The sequence below is a fragment of the Heterocephalus glaber genome, unplaced genomic scaffold (genome assembly GCF_053883595.1).
Source record: "Heterocephalus glaber isolate CG9 unplaced genomic scaffold, H.glaber_assembly_v1.0 deba00001757, whole genome shotgun sequence".
NCBI lineage: Eukaryota > Metazoa > Chordata > Mammalia > Rodentia > Bathyergidae > Heterocephalus > Heterocephalus glaber.
The window spans coordinates 3,295,253-3,313,450 of record NW_028258454.1 but is presented as its reverse complement, the minus strand read 5'-3'; the positions used below and the strand labels follow the sequence as shown (position 1 = coordinate 3,313,450).

At 43.1% G+C, this 18,198-nt stretch overlaps 1 protein-coding gene across 2 annotated transcripts in view; it reads left to right on the top strand.

The window, feature by feature from the left end:
* Positions 1-232: 232 nt before the first annotated feature.
* Pde8b (phosphodiesterase 8B) overlaps positions 233-18,198 on the top strand; it is a 241,082-nt gene continuing 223,116 nt past the window's right edge. The window contains exon 1 of one of the 2 annotated variants that reach the window (XM_021248570.2): positions 233-367. In XM_021248570.2, the coding sequence (XP_021104229.1) occupies positions 344-367 (24 nt within the window). In that variant the 5' untranslated portion in view covers positions 233-343. The remainder of the gene's footprint in view (positions 368-18,198) is intronic. The other variant, XM_004870183.3, reaches the window with a different exon arrangement.

Sequence of the window (18,198 nt, the reverse complement as noted above, 5' to 3'; positions counted from 1 at the left end):
GCGTGTGGAGAACCGTGGGCACGGTTAGAAGGATGCTTGGAATCCAAACCCCTAATCCCAGGAAAGGCACTGGTTCGGGAGCTCCAGATTCAGCTTCCCTGGAGCAGCCTGGGAGGCGTTGCCAGGAACAGAGCAGCTGCAGGGGGCTCTAAGCGAGCGGGAAGTCTGGACCCATCATCCCGGGAGGGGCGCTAGGACCCAGGCACCCGCCAGCCTCTGGCCGCTCCGGAGAGCGAAAGCGCGCTGAGGCTCGGGTTAGCAGCCTCGGAGCCACGGGACCCTGCCCGAGGGCGCGGGGCCGGGCGCGGGGCCGGGCGCGGGCCCGGACTTCGCAGCTGCCTATATGGACCCGCTGCCCGTGCGCCAGGTGAGCCCCGGACCCCAGCACGGGGGTGGGGGTGGGGTGCTGGCCCAGAGCTGTCCCGGACCTGTTCTGCAACACCTGGCAAGGGTCTGCGCGTCCTGGCGCCTGGCTCCTCCTGCTTCCTGGCCAGGGGCACATGCAGCGGCAGTGGCCCTCTGGTTTATAATTTTCAGGCAGAATAATTGCCCGGGGGTGGCCGGCCTCCGGGGACATGCGCGTCCCTGCAGCCGCCCCGCGCTCCCGCGTGCACGTGCTCCAGGGGCCAGGACGCCACCCCCCGGGGGGGGGGCGAACTGCGCAGCCCAGCCCTGCGTGTGCGTGTGTGCGCGCGTGTGTACACGACACGGACCCCACCGTCCCGGGACCCAAACCGCGTTCGCGCTCGGCTCCGAGAACGGCCAGGCAGCGGCAGGGGTCACCTGCGAGCCCCGGCCCGCGAGGGAAGGGACAGGGTGCAAGGCCCAGAGAGGAAATTGGACGTGTGCTCTGCTCCGAGAGGGGCCGCACGCCTGGGTCCCAGGAGAGGGCCTGTGAGGAGGTCTGCGACGTGACAGAGCGCTTCTTCCGTTCAAAGCTGAGTGCTGCTAGGGGCCAGGGTCACCTGAAACGCGCGGAGTCACCAGGACCATGTAAATGCGGCTCCCCGGACTGCTGTGGGAGGTGAGGATCGCATCAGCCTTAACAGAGCCGGGGCTGGGCGTCCTGAACCTTCAGCAGGCTACTATACCCTCAAGACCAGCCGTGCCCATCCACGCTGCCTGTGGCACAACGTGGACACTAGTTCACTGTCCCCAGGTACTGACCCCCAAAAAGCCCAGCTGACGGGTGGGCGGTCGAGCTTCGAGTTGCCAGCCCAGTGAGGCCATTGCAGTTGAAGGCTGGCTGCCTGGGCAGAGCACAGGGGGGCCTGTCTGTCCTGACAGTTAGGGACTTGTGTGTCAGAACCTGTGCTGGAAATGTCCAGTGCTAACCCAGAAGAGAGCCTTTCTCTGAAGTGTGTGTTGGGAGACGATCAACAAAAACATTTACACAGGGCGCGTGGGGGAGGTGAGCGCCAGAGGACCCGCCCGCTAGGATTTTATAATCCACGGTTCCTATTGCCAGTTCTTGGTTGACTGCCCTTCTGACCTTGAATGAGCTATTTTAACTTTGCAGAGGCTCCGTTTTCCAAGAAGCAGAAACAGAAGAATGAGAATTCACTAGCAGTGGGAAGAGGAGGGACTGGGAGGCAGGGCTGCGTTCCAGCCCTAGCTGTCCCACTGACCAGCCATGAACCCACCCGGCAACCACACACCCTGTCCTGGCCTCTGCTGCTGCAAGGGCTCACAAGGAGCCTTCCTGTCTGGGGTCCACTGCCAAGTTCATAGATGACCCACTGATGCCTGCTAGTCCTTCGAAGGTTGTACTGAGTGCCAAAGAGCCCTCAGGGATTGAAGAGAGACTAGATCAGAACTGTGGTTGAACTGAATTTTAATCCCAATCTATTTAGAGACACCCACAAATCTTTCAAGCTTAAAATCTGTGGAAATAAGCCTAGTTAGTTTAGTCAATACTTAAAATGCATGGGGAAGGACCTTACTTAGAAAGCCCTGGTTAAGCTTAAGCTTGATGATGTGGAATGAAGAAAGGAAAGAAGAAAAGGAAGGAAGGAAGGAAGGAAGGGTAGGAGGGAGGAGGAAGGAAGAGATCTTTGTGTTTGATGTGCCTCAACCCTAACCAGCCTCCTATGATTGAGACGCCACCAACTGACCCCTGAAAAGAGGACTCGGTGTAAGAGGACTCATGGGGGCACCTTAAGTTATACCCAGTGAACAACTTATTTACCTGGAAATGACTCAGTGAATACTAACTTCTCAGAAAAGCAGTGCAGTTTGGTAATGAAATAACGAAATTGTCTTTAGAAGCTGCATTAAATATTGGAATGTCAAACATTACCACAATTTATTGGGGCTAAGGCACTGCTTTTTAAAAAAACACTACTTTTACATTCAGTTTTAGGAAAGGAAAGTAGCAGAATGATTTATAGTTTTCTTTTACTAGATAATCTTTTAAAAGGACAGAAGTAAATGGAACACAAACCACGTGAAACTTTGTTTCTTCAGGTTTTCAGAGTTGAATAGCATCATAATGGAGAATGTTCACTAAGGACTTGCCATGTGCTGGGCATTGCACTAAGCACTTTGTGTGCAGTCTCAGGCAATCCTATCAGGGCCTTCTGAAGGGAGAGCTGTGGTTATTTCTCTCAGTTTTGTAGACTTCAGGAAACTGAAGTTTCTGGCCTGAGATCATACAGCCAGAAGGTGATGAAGCCGGGCCATTAGCTGGATTGATTTACAAAGTTCCAAGGAATAGGAAAGAGATAATAAAAAGGAGGGCAGAGTGGGAGATTTAGCTCAGTGGTTCTGCTGCCTGCCTTGCAAGCACAAGGACCTGAGTTAAATCCCCGGTACCAAAAAGAGAAAAGGGCAAAAAATACCCACTAAGTGTCAGATAACTTTATACATTGCAGTGCCTTTAAACTTAAAAATCTTTTATGGGTGGTAATTTTCTTTTTCTACTTAGATTTTTCTTGATGTGAGTTGAGTTTCTTTTCATGCCAGCAAAAAGACTGAGCTCTTTCTTTTTAACTGTATAGATACACATTCCTGGGATGAACTATAGTTTATTTAACCAATTCCTTATAAATAGGCTTTTGGATTATTTCTAGATTTTCACAATAGCATACATTATTAGCATAGTGGAATGAAAATATATATTCATTCCACACTGTTAACTTGTCTCCCCCTGAAAAAGAAAGTAATTTCTGATCTGGAGTCCAGTTCTTCCATTGACATACTTTGGGTTTTGGTAAATCATAAAATCTGAAGTGGTCTCAGGTGTATCACCTGTAAACTAGGAATGGTAGGACTTGCTAGTTGCAAAGGTCTTTTGCAATTATAAGATTCTGCAAATATGTGAAATTAGAGGGTGAAGAAATGAATTGTATTTGATCTCTCTCTCTTTTCTTTCTTACAAAACATTAATTTACTATGGTTTCACCTAATATTACATAAACTCCAGGACTGTCTCTTTCTGATGTCCTGGATTTTGTGAGGTAGATTTGCCTGTGAGATGTGGCTATGCTGCAGGCACAAGTCAACCTGAAACCTTAGTGACCTAAATAGAAAGGTTTATGTCTCTCTCACACTGCATGTCCTGAGATGGTTAGCAGAGGCTCTGCTCCACACAACCATCAGGAGTCAGGCTGACAGAGGCTCTGGAACATGAAGTGTTGGTACTAGGTCCAATGGCAGGGGAGGGGACAGAGCCAGTTGAGAATTAGCGCCTGCTCTTAAATACCTCAGCCTAGGATAAAGCATACATACCTCTTTTATTTCCAGTTCTTCGGTTGGAAGTAGCCATATGGACCCCACCCTGAGGCACAGAGAGGGGTGATATTGTTTTCCAGGGAGAGGAAATGGTGAATGCATGGTGCTCTTTATTGGAGGGCTGGGGCTGCCACAGCAGAGTCCTAAATCTAGTGGCTCACGATATAAATTTCCTCCACTGTAGTTCTTGAGGCTAGAAACCCAAGAACCAGGTACCAGCAGCACTGGGTCCCTCCAAGGACCTCTCTCCCCAGCTCATAGGTGGCCCTTTTCTCTGTGAGTGTTTATGTGTCTTTCTTCTACATGTCTGCATCCTAATCTCTTCTTAGAAAGACGCTAGTCGCAGTAGATTAAGGTCTGTGCTAATGACCTCATTCAGTATTAATTCTTCTTTAAAGACTCTGTGTCTAAACACAGCCGCATTTGGAGAAGTACCGGGGTTAAGACATTGACATACAAATTCGGGGACACAATTCACCCCATAACACATTGTCAGACAACACACTGAGTTACAGTCACCCTGTTTTCATTTGAGGAGGCCAGTGAGTTTCTGAAGCCACATTACAGAGTCATCTTCCTCTTTATATCACATCTGTCTCTCCCAGTTCTCTTCCCCATATTTCTTAACAAAAAGTTACTTTCTGAATTCCTTGGGTGTTACTTAAGGGGATCCAATGTTACTTCTTGCATCAAATAAACTTTTATTAATAGTTTTGACTAATGCAAGGAGGGTGACTTTGGATGGGACATGGACAACATGGTGGTTAAGATCAGGAGCCCCAGTGTAGGATTTCCTGGACTCTAATCCCAGCTCTAACTCTTACCAGCAACATTTCCTCATTTGTAAAATGGGGATAGTGATATTTCCTTTGAAGGGTTAGTGCCCTATTTAAATGAGATGCTGTGTGTATAGGGGTTGGCACACAGTAAGGGATCCAAAAATGGTGACTGATTCTTTGTAACTTCAGAAGCTTATGGGACCTTAAGGCCCAGTGAGCTGCACCCCAGAACTGTGCCAGGGACAGAAACCTAGAGGTCCTGGGCTCCCTACAGCTTCCATGGCATGGCCAGGAAGGATGTATTCCTTAGTGGGACAGCAGCTGCAGTCCCAGTTTATGTACATTAAAGTTATAGGTTCCCAATTAGAATTTAGATCCAGAAAGGAACACAAGAAAGGGACTGTCCCCTTAAATAGCACTTTATGATTATTATCAGACTACAGTGGAGGTAAATAGGATTGGCGGTTACAGCAATTTGTAACAGCAGCACTGCAGGTTTGCTGAGACTACTCTCTCCCCTCCCATTTAATGACACAGTGCTCAGGATGCGTTTGACAGTTAAACACATGAGAGAATTAGGCCTGCAACCTTCTCCCATTGACCTACCTGGGAAAATAACTTTTATACATGTGGGGTGGGGGGTTATCTGGCTTGATTATTATGTGTTTATTGATTCTTAGGGCTGCCTTGGGACTGGGAGAGCTGGGAGTTGCCAGGTGGCCTTGGCCCTGCACAACTGGAGCAGTATACAGTCCAACAGGAGACTCAGACAGTGGCTTCTGGCCTGGAGGAGCTGCATACTTCATCCCAGCAACCATGTGCATGCCCGAAGCAGTCGAAGGGAGGCTGTGACCACAATTGTGGGTGGTTGCTGGGCTTTCCTATGAGACCACAGACACTGTGCAGACTGAATTTCCTGACCAGCTTTCTACTGGAGAGCTAAGTAATGGCAGCCATAGATTAAAGCTCACTGTGTCTTGTGAGTTGATTGCTGCTCTGAATCTGTGACCGCTATTCCTGGCTAGGCAGCATCTTATATGTTGCTGTTAGCCAGGCAGTAGGTGTAATAGATTTGTCATCACCTGTGAATGTGTGCACACGGTTTTAGCTTTTTGTGTTTTCAGAATTTCAGTTGAGGTAGGTGTGCAGCTGATAATACATGTGTTGAATTTGATTGCTGATTAAGATGGTTTCAAAAGGCTACATTGTGATTTGGCATTGAAATAAAAGGTTACTGTTTACAAGGGGAGTCAAGGAAATAAAGGATAGTGTATAAATTTGACATTAATAGAGCAAATATTTGTCCTTGGAGGAATGGTGCAATTTCAGTTTTGCTTTGGCTGTTTTGCAAAGTAGCAACCAAGTGCTTTAAAAAAAGATAAGACACCCCCAAATATGTAAAGCTCCATTTATGTTTTGTTCTTGAGATGTGCGCAAAAAGATTATCTATTACATGTCAAGTGACTAAACTGAAGTCAGGAGAAGTTGTTTTATGAGAAATATTCAGGGCAGTGAGAGGTGAGTAGGTTCAATTCTTGTATCTTGTAAGTCTGCCACTAGCTCACTATGTCATTATTTAATGGTTGACATTTTTTTTTTCGTGATACAAGTGATGGTGCTTAGTACAATCAGTGGTGTCTTAGATGTGATGAAGTGTGACAAAGGTGACAAAGACTGGAACCTAAGTGATCTTTTTCCTCCCCACTCCAAGGTGCATGTTCCCTGAGAGTCACCAGACTCCAACTTCCAGATTGGTGACAGAGTCACTTGCATGACCCAGAGATTGAGTTCCTCTTTAAGAGGGAGAGGCCTAATGTCTTAGTCTATTTGTGCTGCTACAACAAGATGCTGGAGACTGGGTACTGCATAAACAGCAGAAATTTATTTCTCATAGTTGGAAAAATCAAGACTTCATTGGTTTCTCTTGCCTGTGAGGCTGCTCTCTGCTCCCAAGATGCTTCCTTGTGGCTGTGTCCGCCAGAGGGAGAGATACTACATCCTCTCATGGGGGCAGGGGCCGGAGGGGTGGGAAAGGGACTGAACTGCCTCTGTGGAGCCCTTAAATAACAGTATGAATGTATTCCCCAACCTCTCCAAAGGTGCCAACTCCCCATACTGTCCACTGGGGATGCACTCATTAAGCATAGCATATTTTAGGGACACATTAAGCTATAGCACTCTGCCCTCAGTCCCCCAAATTCACATCCTTTTCATTTGTAAAATACATTCATTCCCTCCTAATGGCCCCCAAAGTTTTAAGTGGTTCCAGCACCAACTCAAAAGTGTAAAGTCCAGAGTCATATCTAAATCAGATGTGGGTGAGACTCAAAGCACAATTAATCCCAAGGCACATTACCCTCCCACTGTGAGCCTGTGAAATCAAACAAGTTACAGAATGGACATTCCCACTGTGTTGTATTATATTTTCCATTCTTATTGCTGAATATCCAAGGAGGGGTAATATACAAAGACATTGTTTTCTTACAGTTCTGGCGTCTTGGTGGCAGTACCACTCCTGTGGCTCCACTACAGATTGCCCAGGTGGGGACTTTCTGCAGCAGCCATGCCCCACATTTCTGTTCAGTGTTGTATTGGTAGTGGTTCTCTCTGGAGGTCCAGCCCCTGACTGGGTACTCTGAATATTTGAGACATCTTTTGGTATCTAGGTAGGGGAAAGCCATGACTCCATAGCTCTTATGATCTGCGTGCCAGCAGAATCAGCACTACATGAACTCCAGCAAGCTTTAGCTCTTGTGCCCTCTGAGGCAATGGCCCTGCTTTAGCCATGGCTGGGGGAGCCTCAGAGTGTGGTGGTGGGCTGCAGGGGGAGGGGACCTGAGGCACCCCCTGCTCGGTGGCCCACTCCCTGATACCATTCTCCCCCCAACTCCGAGCCCCCAAAATGGAATGAGTGACTTTATGAGAATAAGTGGGAGACCCAAGCTGCCACACCTGCTCAGTCTCATCATGGGATGCCCTCTGCCACGTCCTGAGGCAGCCTTACCAAAAGCCGAGCAGGTGCCAGGGTCATGCATTTGGGCCCCCAAGCCCCTGAACTGTGAACCACAAGCAGTGAACCTTGGAAGTACCCACATGGTGCCAACTCTGCAGGCACATGGAGGCATAAGAGGGTATAAAAACAACCATCTTACACACATGGCCAGTGAATATCCCAGGGTGTCAGATGTAAATATCAGTCCTTCTCAGAGAGATCTGTGGAGGGAAATATGTAAGATGGGACATTTCTGAGAAAGTAAGTGACTAATAAATGTATTGATGGTCCATGAAGTCTTTATCATTGTACATGTTAGGAGGTCATAGCTGATTACATAATAGGAAAACAAATGATTTAAGTTTTTAACATCTGTTTTCTGCTTCCATTTAGAACTTTGTAATAGAAAATTCAAGACCATCTTTGTTGCAACAGAATGGAAAAGAAAGAGGAAAATAAATTTGTTCAGGGAGCTGAACAAGTCTCTGTTTTAAAAACTACACAGAGGACCCTCGTGAGGAGGGATGCCGGGGCAGTGGCATGCCCCTAAAATCCCAGCTACTTGAGAGGCTGAGGCAGGAGGAGTGCAAGTTTGAACCCAGCCCGGGATACTTAACAAGACCCTCTCACAAAAAAGAGAGAGAAAGGAAGGAAGGAAGGGAGGGAGGGAGGGGAGGGGAGTGGGGAGGGAAAGAGCTAGTTACCTTGAGGAGAAATTCTAGCCTGTCTTGTTTGTTATGGAATGAATGACTTTGGGAGGATTAAGCTAAATAATACTGATAAAGGGCTTACTATGAAACTGTTTGTTCGATGTCCCAGTGGCCAGCATTTCTGTTCAGAAAGCATCATTTTGCAGCACTCATGTTCATGTCCGGAGGAGGAAAACCAGTCAGTTTATTCCAGAACAGCACTCTGAGAGGGGCAATGGTACTGAGGCATTTTTGCCATCTGTCTTTTATTGAGCAGGATTTTTCATGTGAGGAAGGGCGTTCTGGGTCTCAGCCGGGCATGCTCCTGCCATTCTCCATGTACTGTCCCTCGTGGGAATGACATTCTGTAGGAAGCAGGAGGGAGGCTCAGTGGTGTGAGGTCTGCACAGGAAGGCGTGGTGTTGGTAGAAGAACGTGGGAGAAATAGAAGGGAACCCTTTGGCACCGCAGCATGCAGGGGACTTGGTGACATTGTCTGGGACACTGGAATCTGTGTTTGCTCCAGGCCCTGCAGAGGTAACCCAAGAGCTGGAGAGTCACTATTTTGGCACTTCTGTACTGGTTCATTCAACACCCTGGTGAGGAAACTCAGGTAGGCGAAGCCCTGGGGGCAGAGGGCAAAGGGGAGGAGGCCAGGGCACACAGTGCAGAGCCTGCTCCCATCCACTTGCCACACACACGTCCTCTCACTCACCCAGATGTAGCTGGCTTTCCTGGTCCTTTTACTGGGGCTCTTCGGGTGCTATGAGCTCCTTCTAGAGATTCTTTCCAGGTTCTTGTTGTACTGAACAAAGAATTGGACAGGAAATGAGGTAGTGAGGTTTTACATTTATCAAAGGTATTAAAGGTAAGAAAAGAAATATGCTCTGCAGAGTGCAGAGCAGGCCAATGGAAATGCTCATAGCAGCCACAGAGGTTAATGGCAACCTCTTTATATCTCCATTCTAATATCAGATCTAGGCCATCCTATCGGAAACATGCTTAATCTTGTGCCAGAAGAATTGAGGATGGTGTTTTCTGATTGGTCCCAGAGGCACGACTTGGAAGCTGTTCTGCGCATGTCCTGGATCTCTATGATCCACATGTGAGCCTATTTACCCAGCCACATCACCAGCCCAAATCTCCTGCTTAAGTCCTCCCTAAGCCCTTCCCCTGCCTCCAGAGGGACTTTCTCAGTCAGTAACAATCTTCTGTGCTGCCACCACTGTCCATGTGGCTTGCAATCCGGTGAGCAGTAGGAGTTGTGAAGAGCAGGGGAGTACAAGAGCAACCTGTACAGATACTTTCCCTGAGATGAGAACCAGAGAAATTATTTGTTACAGAGTTTTTGGTTTGGGGGCTTTTTTTTTTATGAATGAAATGATAGACACACACACACACACACACACACACACACACACACACACAGACACCCACATCCATAGTTTAGGGGTCAGTACCAAAGAAGGCTCATTCAGAAATCAAGGGAAACCAATTGTTTCATTAAAATCTGATCTGACACACAGTTGGGATGTGACAGAAATGCTCCTGCAGTCACCTGTTGAATGGGTTCCAGAGGCTCTGTCTGGTATCCATGATTGTTTTTATAGACCTAAAAGTTGTCCCATCCCCACTTGGGTTCCAATATTTGGATCAGTCATGTGATCTGTTGGCTAACACCTCCAGGATTAAAACAACTGCTGGCCTTTCGATACATATTCTAGCAGTCAACTGACTAAAGATCAAATAGAGCCCAAAACATTGTAATTAGCAAGGAATGCTGCATCTGTTATTTTCTTAGATTTGAAGCTCAGGTATTTTCATCCATGTGGCTGCCATAACAAAATACCACTCACCCAGTGGCCCAAACAACATACATTCATTTTCTTCCAGTTCTGAAGGCTGGAAGTTCAAGATCAAGGTGCTGTCAGGGTTGGTTTCTCTGAGGCTTCTCTTCCACACTTGCACATAGCTGCGTTGCTGAATCCACACATGGCTTTTTCACCATGTGCATGCAAAGAAAGAGCTCTATGATGTCTCTTCCTCTTCTCATAAGGACACAAATCCTTTTGGATTAGGGCCCCGCCCTTGTTCTCATTTAATCTTAATTACCTCCCTAAAGGCCCCATCTCCAAGTGTAGTCACATTGGGAGTAATGGCTTGAATCTATGAGTTTTGAAGGACACACTTTGACCTATAATATTAGGTAAATGCTGCAAGTTTTTTAAAAAAGCAAGCTGTATTGAGGTCTAACGTGTACAATAAAATAAATACCTTTAAAAGTGTACAGTTTGATGAGTTTTGACAAAGTGTGTCACCATGTAGTGTGCTTGTGCTGCTGTCTCTACCACAACGTAGACAGCCTGGTTCCTGTAGCCTGTTGTCACTTCCCAACCCCACTAGGGCCCCCAAGTGGCCACTGATCTTCCTTCTATTTCAGTAGACTCAAGCTATCTTTTCTATTTTCATATCACTGATATCATGCATGCAAACTTTTAGGTCTTCTTTCACACAGGATGAAGATTGGAGAGTGATATATGGCTCTGTGCATCAGCAGTTTGCCACTTTTTATCTTTCAGTGCATCATTTTATGGGTGTGTCAGAATTGGTTTATTTTGCAAATCTATATTTCTTGCAGCTACATAAGTTTTAGAATTATTTGACTAATTTCAACAAAAAAGCTTATTGGATTTGATTTGGATTACATTGAATCTATGGATTGATTTTTTGAGAATTGAAATTTCAGCAATATGTAGTTTTCTTATAAAGAATGTTATGTATCTCTATTTAGAATTCTTAATTTCTCTCATCAGTGTTTTGTAGCTTTCAATGTGGAGATCTAGGGAGAAATTTTTATGCTTTTCAATATCATTATAACTACTATTTTCAATTCAAATTTGCAGTTATTCATTACTATTATGTAGAACACAATTGTCTTTTGCTTATTGGCCTTGTATTCTCTGATTTTTGCCAAATTTATTTAATAGTTCTAGTAACTTTTTCTATTTAGTCTTCAAATCTTTTTGTTGTTGTTTTTGTTTTTGTTTTTTGTTTTTTGGTACTGGGGATTGAACTCGGGACCTTGCGCTTGCGAGGCAGGTGCTGGAACCACTGAGCTAAATCCCTGGCCCAGTCTTCAGATTTTCTACACGCACCATTATGTTGCCTGTGAATAAACTAAGTTCTTCCTTTTCAGTTTGTGTCTCTTTTTCTTTTTCTTCTTTATTTTCCTAGCTAGGATCTCCAATATAGATGTGATGATAATGCACATCTGTCTTTTGCTCCTGATTTTAGGTGAAAAACATTCAGCATTTCACTTTTGAGTATGATGCTTTCTATAAAAATGGTGATTAAAATATTTGGTGAATGTTTAAATTTTTAAAAAATTTATTACAATAAAAGACACATGACCATTAATCCCCCTCAAAATCCTCTCCCTCACTTTAAATACACTTATCCCATTGTTTTGGCCACTTTCTGAGGCAATTCTGGAAGTCTTCTTTCATGAGTGTCTTTATTAGTTATGGCTAAAAATACAGTGAATGCTGCTGCCAAGTGTCATCCAACAGAAATGCAGGCTGGTAAAAATATTACAGTGTGTCCTCATCCAACTTATTCCTCTGATCGATCTGGCAACATGCAACTACTGGCTTTTCCCAAAAGTCAAAATATCAGGAAAGGTACATGTTTTTGGATCATTTTAGGACATGGAGGCAAACACAACAGTGCAAGACTTTCAGAACTGCCTTGTAAAATGACAAGAGTGATGGGATAAGTGTGTTTGAAATGAATGGGAAATACTTTGAGGGAGGATTAATGGCAATGTGTCTTTTATTGTAATTAAAAAAAAAAATTTAAACATTCACTGTATTTTTCGATCACATTTGCTCACTTCCCCACTTCTTTCACTGTGGTGCTGGGGATTGAGCCCTGGGCCTCACACATGGTAGGTAAGCACTGTACCACTGAACCATACCTACAGCCCACAGAAGTTTTGTATCAGGCTGAAAAAGTTCCTTTGAGGCTTTTTATCAATATAAGTAGTGAATTGTCAAATGCTTTTCCTATGTTTTTTGAAATGATGGTACATTTTTTCTTTTTTCTGTTAAAGAGGGGAATTCCATTCTTTCACATGGTAAAATATCCTTAACATAAAAGTCACCATTTCGACCATTTTAAAGTGTACAGTTAAGTAGTATTGAATATATTCATGACACTGTGCAGATTTCTCCGTGTAGTTACAGAAGTTTTTATACCTCCAAAAGGAAACCGTACCCACTAAGCAGACACTCTCCATTTCCCACTTCCCCAGTCCCTGGCAACCATCTGTTTTCTGTCTCTCAATTTGCCTGTTTTATATATTTCATATAAATGAAATCATTGTATGTGAACTTTATGTCTGGTTCTTTCATTTACCATGTTTTTAAGTTTCATTCATTTATAGTATATATCTGTACTTCATTTTCATGGCTGCATACTATTCCAGTGTATATGTATACCACATGTTGTTTATTCATTCATCAGTTGATGAGCATTTGAGTTATTTCCACTTTGGAGCTCTTGTGAATAGTGTGGTTATGAATTAATGTACAAGTTATCATCTGAACACTTGCTGTCAATTCTGGGCAATATATACGTAGGAGTGGAATTGCTGAATTGTATAGTAACTCTGGTTACCTTCTAGGAACTGTTGAATGCTTTTCCACAGTGGCTCCATGTCTTCATCTGTGCTGCTACAACAAAATACCAGAGACAGGGTAGTTTATAGAGAGCAGAAATTATTTTTTCACAATTCCAAAGAGCAAGGAGTCCAAGATCAAGGCTGCTGCAGCTGGGAAAGCTTGCATAGTGGAGAGGAACACAGTATCTTCCCAGGCTGGAAGCATAAGGGCAAGAAGGTGAGAGATGAAACCCAAAGAAACAGCATTATTCCATTCTTGAGAGTGTCCATGGTTTAGATCTTAGATGTCCCCCAGAGGTCTCATGCATTGAGTGGTAGGGCCTTTGGAAGGTTGCTGGATCACTGGGGTGCTGTACTCATCATTGGGCTAGTCCATTGGTGAGTTATAGCTGACTACTATTCAGAAGTGAGGCATAGTCAGAAGGGTGCTGGTCACTGGGGATGTGACCAGGAAGGGTGTAATATTGTCCTAGCTCCTTCTTTCTCACTGTGCTTCCAAGGGTTGAGCAGCTTTTCTTCCCAGGCCCTTTTACCATGCTGTTTCTATCTTGGAGTCAGCTGACCATGGACTGAACCCACTGAAAATGTAAACCAAAATAAATCTTTTCTCCTTCTAATTTGGTAGTATTGGGTATTGTGTTCTAGCAGTGGGAAAGTGATTAATACAAGGATGAATCTCTCATGACCTAAATTAGCTCCACCTCTTAACGCTATTGCTTTGACAATTGCATTTCCAACACATGAATTTTGGAGGGATGCATTGAACCCATAGCAAATCACCATTTTATTTTCTCACCAGTAGTATATAAGGATTCCAGTTCCTCCACATCATTGCCAACCCTTGCTATTTTCCTTTCTTAAAAAAAATTAGTCATCCTAGTCATCTTATTGCAGTTTTGAACTAAATTTTTTTATTGACTATTGATGTAGAGCATTTTTTCATGTACTTCTTGGTCGTTTGTGTATCTTCTTTGTATAAATATTTATTCATATTCGTTGTCATTTTTAAATTGAAGTGTCATTTTGTAGCTGTGTTATAAGATTTTAAAAATATATTCTAGCTTCTGCACAAAAGGAGAAACTACCAACAGAATGAAGAGACAGCCTACAATGTGGGAAAATTTCTTCACCAGCTGTTCCTCAAAGGACTACGATCTAGAATATATAAAGAACTTTAAAAATCAGACCCCCAAATTTAAAGACCCAATCCAAAAATGAGCTTCTGAAATAAATAGATATTTCTTAGATGAAAAAGTATAATTAGCAAATAAACATATGAAAAAATGTTCAACATCATTGGTCATTTGAGAGATGCAGATGAAAACAACACCGAGATTCCATCTCACTCTAGAAAGAATGGCTGCTATCAAGAAATCAACCAACAACAAATACTGGTGGGGCTGTGGGGAGAAAGGAACCCTTCTCCACTGTTGGTGGGAGTGTAGGCTGGTGCAGCCACTGTGAAATCAGTGTGGAGATTCATCAAAGAACTAGGATTAGAGGTCCCATTTGACCCAGCTATTCCCCAGCTGAGTATCTTCCCAAAAGGTTTAAAACTATTATACCACAGTGATATGTGCACGGCCATGTTTATACTGGCACATTTTGTAATAGCTAACTCTTGGAAACAGCCCAAATGCTCATCAACTGGTGACTGGATAAAGAAAATGCGTGTGTGTTTTATAAAACAGAGTATTACTCAGCCATAAAGAATGATAAAATAGAAACATTTATAGCTAAATGGGTGCACATTGAGGCCATACTCTTAAGTAAAATAAATAGGACACACGTGTAAAAACCGCATAGTTTCTCTGGTGTGAGAAACTGCAAGAGTAAATGAGGACTAAAATGTATAATAAATAATGTAAAATAGGAAGAAAAGGTCCAAAAGGGAAGGGGAAGTAGGGAAGGGGTGGGAGAAAAGAAAGAAGGGCAGGAAAAAATAATGAGAAAAGAAGGAAAAAAATGGAAACAAAATTTTTGTAAATGGAGGAGGTGAAGGGGTGGAAAGGAAGGAAGGGGAATGGGGAAAAAAGAACTAAGATAAATCATGTACAGGTACAAATTCCCAATGATGAATGTGATCATAATGTATACCTAAATGTACCAATAAACATTCTAAAATTTTATTTTATAGGTACATTTTAGGTATACAATATAATGACATTCATCATTGGAAATTTGCACCTTTACATAGTCTCTCTTGGTTCTTATTTTTCACCCTTGCCCAGCCCTCCCTTCAACCCCTCCATCCCTCCCTATTTACAAAGACTTTGTTTCTGTTTTTCCATTATCTCATATTAATTCCATTCCCTTCTTTCCTTTCCCCTACCCCTCGCATTTCCCCTTCCACTTTGCCCCTTTTCTTCCTATTTCACATTATCTATTATACCTTTTAGTCCTTATTTACACTTTCAGTTTCTCACAGTAAAGAAACTATTCAGTATTTACACGTGTCCTATTTATTTCACTTAAGAGTATTGCCTCAATGTACATCCATTTAGCTATTAACATCTCTAAATGTCTCATTTTTTATGGATGAGTATTACTCCATTTTTTTAAAAAAACACATTTTCTTTCTCCAGTCTCCAGTTGATGGGCATTTGGGCTGCTTCCAAGTTGTAGCTATTACAAATTGTGCTGCTATGAACAGGGGCGCACATATATCACTGTGGTATGATTCTTTTAATTCTTTGGGGAAGATCCCCACCAGAGGAATAGGGAGGTCAAATGGGACTTCCAGTCCTAGTTCTTTGAGGTATCTCCATACTGATTTCCACAGTGCTTGCACCAGTCTACACTCCCACCAGCAGTGGAGCAGGGTTCCTCTTTCCCCAAAGCCCCGTCAGCATTTGTTATTGGGTGATTTCGTGATAGCAGCCATTCTTTCTGGAGTGAGGTGGAATCTTGGCATTGTTTTCATTTGCATCTCTTGAAAGACCAGTGATGTTGAACATTTTTTCATATGTTTCTTTTCTATTTCTACTTCTCTGTCTGAAAAATGTCTGTTCATTTCAGATGCCCATTTTCAGATTGGGTCTTTAAATTTGGGAGGTCTGATTTTTTAAAAAGTTCTTTATAGATTCAAGATATAGACCTTTGTCTGAGGAACAGCAGGTGAATATTTTTTCCCACATAGTGGGTTGTGTCTTCACACTGCTGGTGGTTTCTCTTGCTGTGCAGAAGCTTTTTAATGAGCAGAGATTACGCTTGTTGAATGTTTCTGTTAGTTCACAGGCAACTGAGGTTTTGTTCATAAAATCTTTTCCTACACCAATGTCTTCAAGGGTTCTACCTAACCTCTGTTCCAGCTGATTCAGCATTTCTATTTTAATATTTAGATCTTTAATCCATTTCGATTTCAGTTGAGTGCATGGTGAGAGATATAGGTCTAGTTTAAATCTTTGACAAGTTGAAACCCAATTTTTCCAGCACCATTTATTCAAGAGGCTATCTTTCCTTCAGTGAGGGTGTTTGGCTCCTTTGTCGAAGATGAGATGGCTGAGTGTGTCTGGAGATGTTTCTGCATCTTCTAATCTCTTCCACTGGCCCTCAGGTCTGTTTCTTTGCCAGTACCATGTTGTTTCTATCACAGTAGCTTTGTAGTATAGTTTCAAGTTGGAGGTTGTGATACCCCCTGCCATGTTTCTGTTACCTAGAATTGCTTTTGCTATTCTGGGTCTCTTCTTGTTCCAAATGAATTTTTGGATTATTTTCTCAAGGTCCATGAAATATGCTGCTGGGATTTCAATTGGGATTGCATTGGATCTATATAGCAGTTTTGGAAGTATAGCCATTTTCACTATGTTGATCCTCCCTATCCAGGAGCAGGAGATGTCTGTCCATTTTCTGATATCATCTTCAATCTCTCTTTTCGGAGTGTTATAGTTTTCAGAGAAGAGGCCTTCGATTTCTTTCGTTAGGTTGATTCCTCTTCATGCTGTTGGTGGTTTCCCTTGTCTTGGAGAAGCATTTTAATAAGAAGAGATCCCACCTGTTGATTCTTTGTGCTAGTTCACATGTGACTGAGGTTTTGTTCAAGAAATCTTTTCCTATGCCAATATCTTCAAGAGTTCTACTTAACTTCTTCTCCAGCTGGTTTAGTGTATCTGTTTTAATATTCAGGTCTTTAATCCACTTTGATTTTAGTTTAGTGCATGGTGAGAGATATAGGTCTAGTTTTAATCTTTGGCAAGTTGAAACCCAATTTTTCCAGCACCATTTATTAAAGAGGCTATCTTTCCTCCAGTGAGGAGGGTGTTTGGTTCCTTGTCGAAGATGAGGTGGCGAGTGTGTCTCAAGTTGTTTCTAATCTGTTCCACTGATCCTCAGGTCTGTTTCTTTGCCAGTACCATGCTGTTTTTATCACAGTGGCTTAGTAGTATAGTTTCAAGTTGGGAATTGTGATATGTTAGGTTGATTTCAGTTTTTTGGATGCTATTGTGAAAGGAATTGTTTGCCCTATTTCTGTCTCAGTGAGTCTGTTGTTCGTGTACAGGAAAGCTATTGATTTTTGTGTGTTGACCTTGTATCCAGCTACTCTACTGAATTTGGTTTTTAGGTCCATAAGACTTTTGGTAGAGTTCTTGGGGTCTTCTATATAGTGTATCATGTCATCTGCAAATAATGACAATTTGACTTCTTCATTTCCTATCTTTATTTCTTTTATTTCTTTCTCTTGTCTAATTGTCATGGCTAATGTTTCCAAAACTATACTGAACAGGAGTGGTGATAGTGGACATCCTTGTCCTGTTCCTGATTTTAGTGTGAAGGATTTCAATTTCTGACCATTTAGTATGATACTGGCTGTTGGTTTTTCATAGATAGCTTTTCTCAGATTGAGGTAGGGACCATCTCTTCCAATTTTTTATAGGGTTTTTATCATAAATCAGTCCTGGATTTTTTGGAATGCTTTTTGTGCATCTATTGAGATGATCATGTGGTTTTTGTCCTTGGCTTTATTGATATAGTGTATTACATTGATTGATTTGCATATGTTGAACCATCTCTGCATCCCTGGGATGAATCCCACTTGATCAGGGTGTGTGATCCTCTTGATGATCTTCTGCATTCTATTTGCCAGTATCTTCTTAAGGATTATTGCATCTATGTGCATTAGTGACATTGGCCTATAGTTCTCTTTTTGGGTTGGGTCTTTCTCTGCTTTGGGGATCAAGGTGATGCTTGCTTCCAGGAATGAATTTGGGAGTATTGCTTCCCTTTCAATTTCACTGAAGAGTTTAAACAGTAGTGGCAGCAGTTCCTCTCTAAATGTCTTCTAGAATTCAGCAGTGAATCCATCAGGACCTCAGGCTTTTCTCAGGT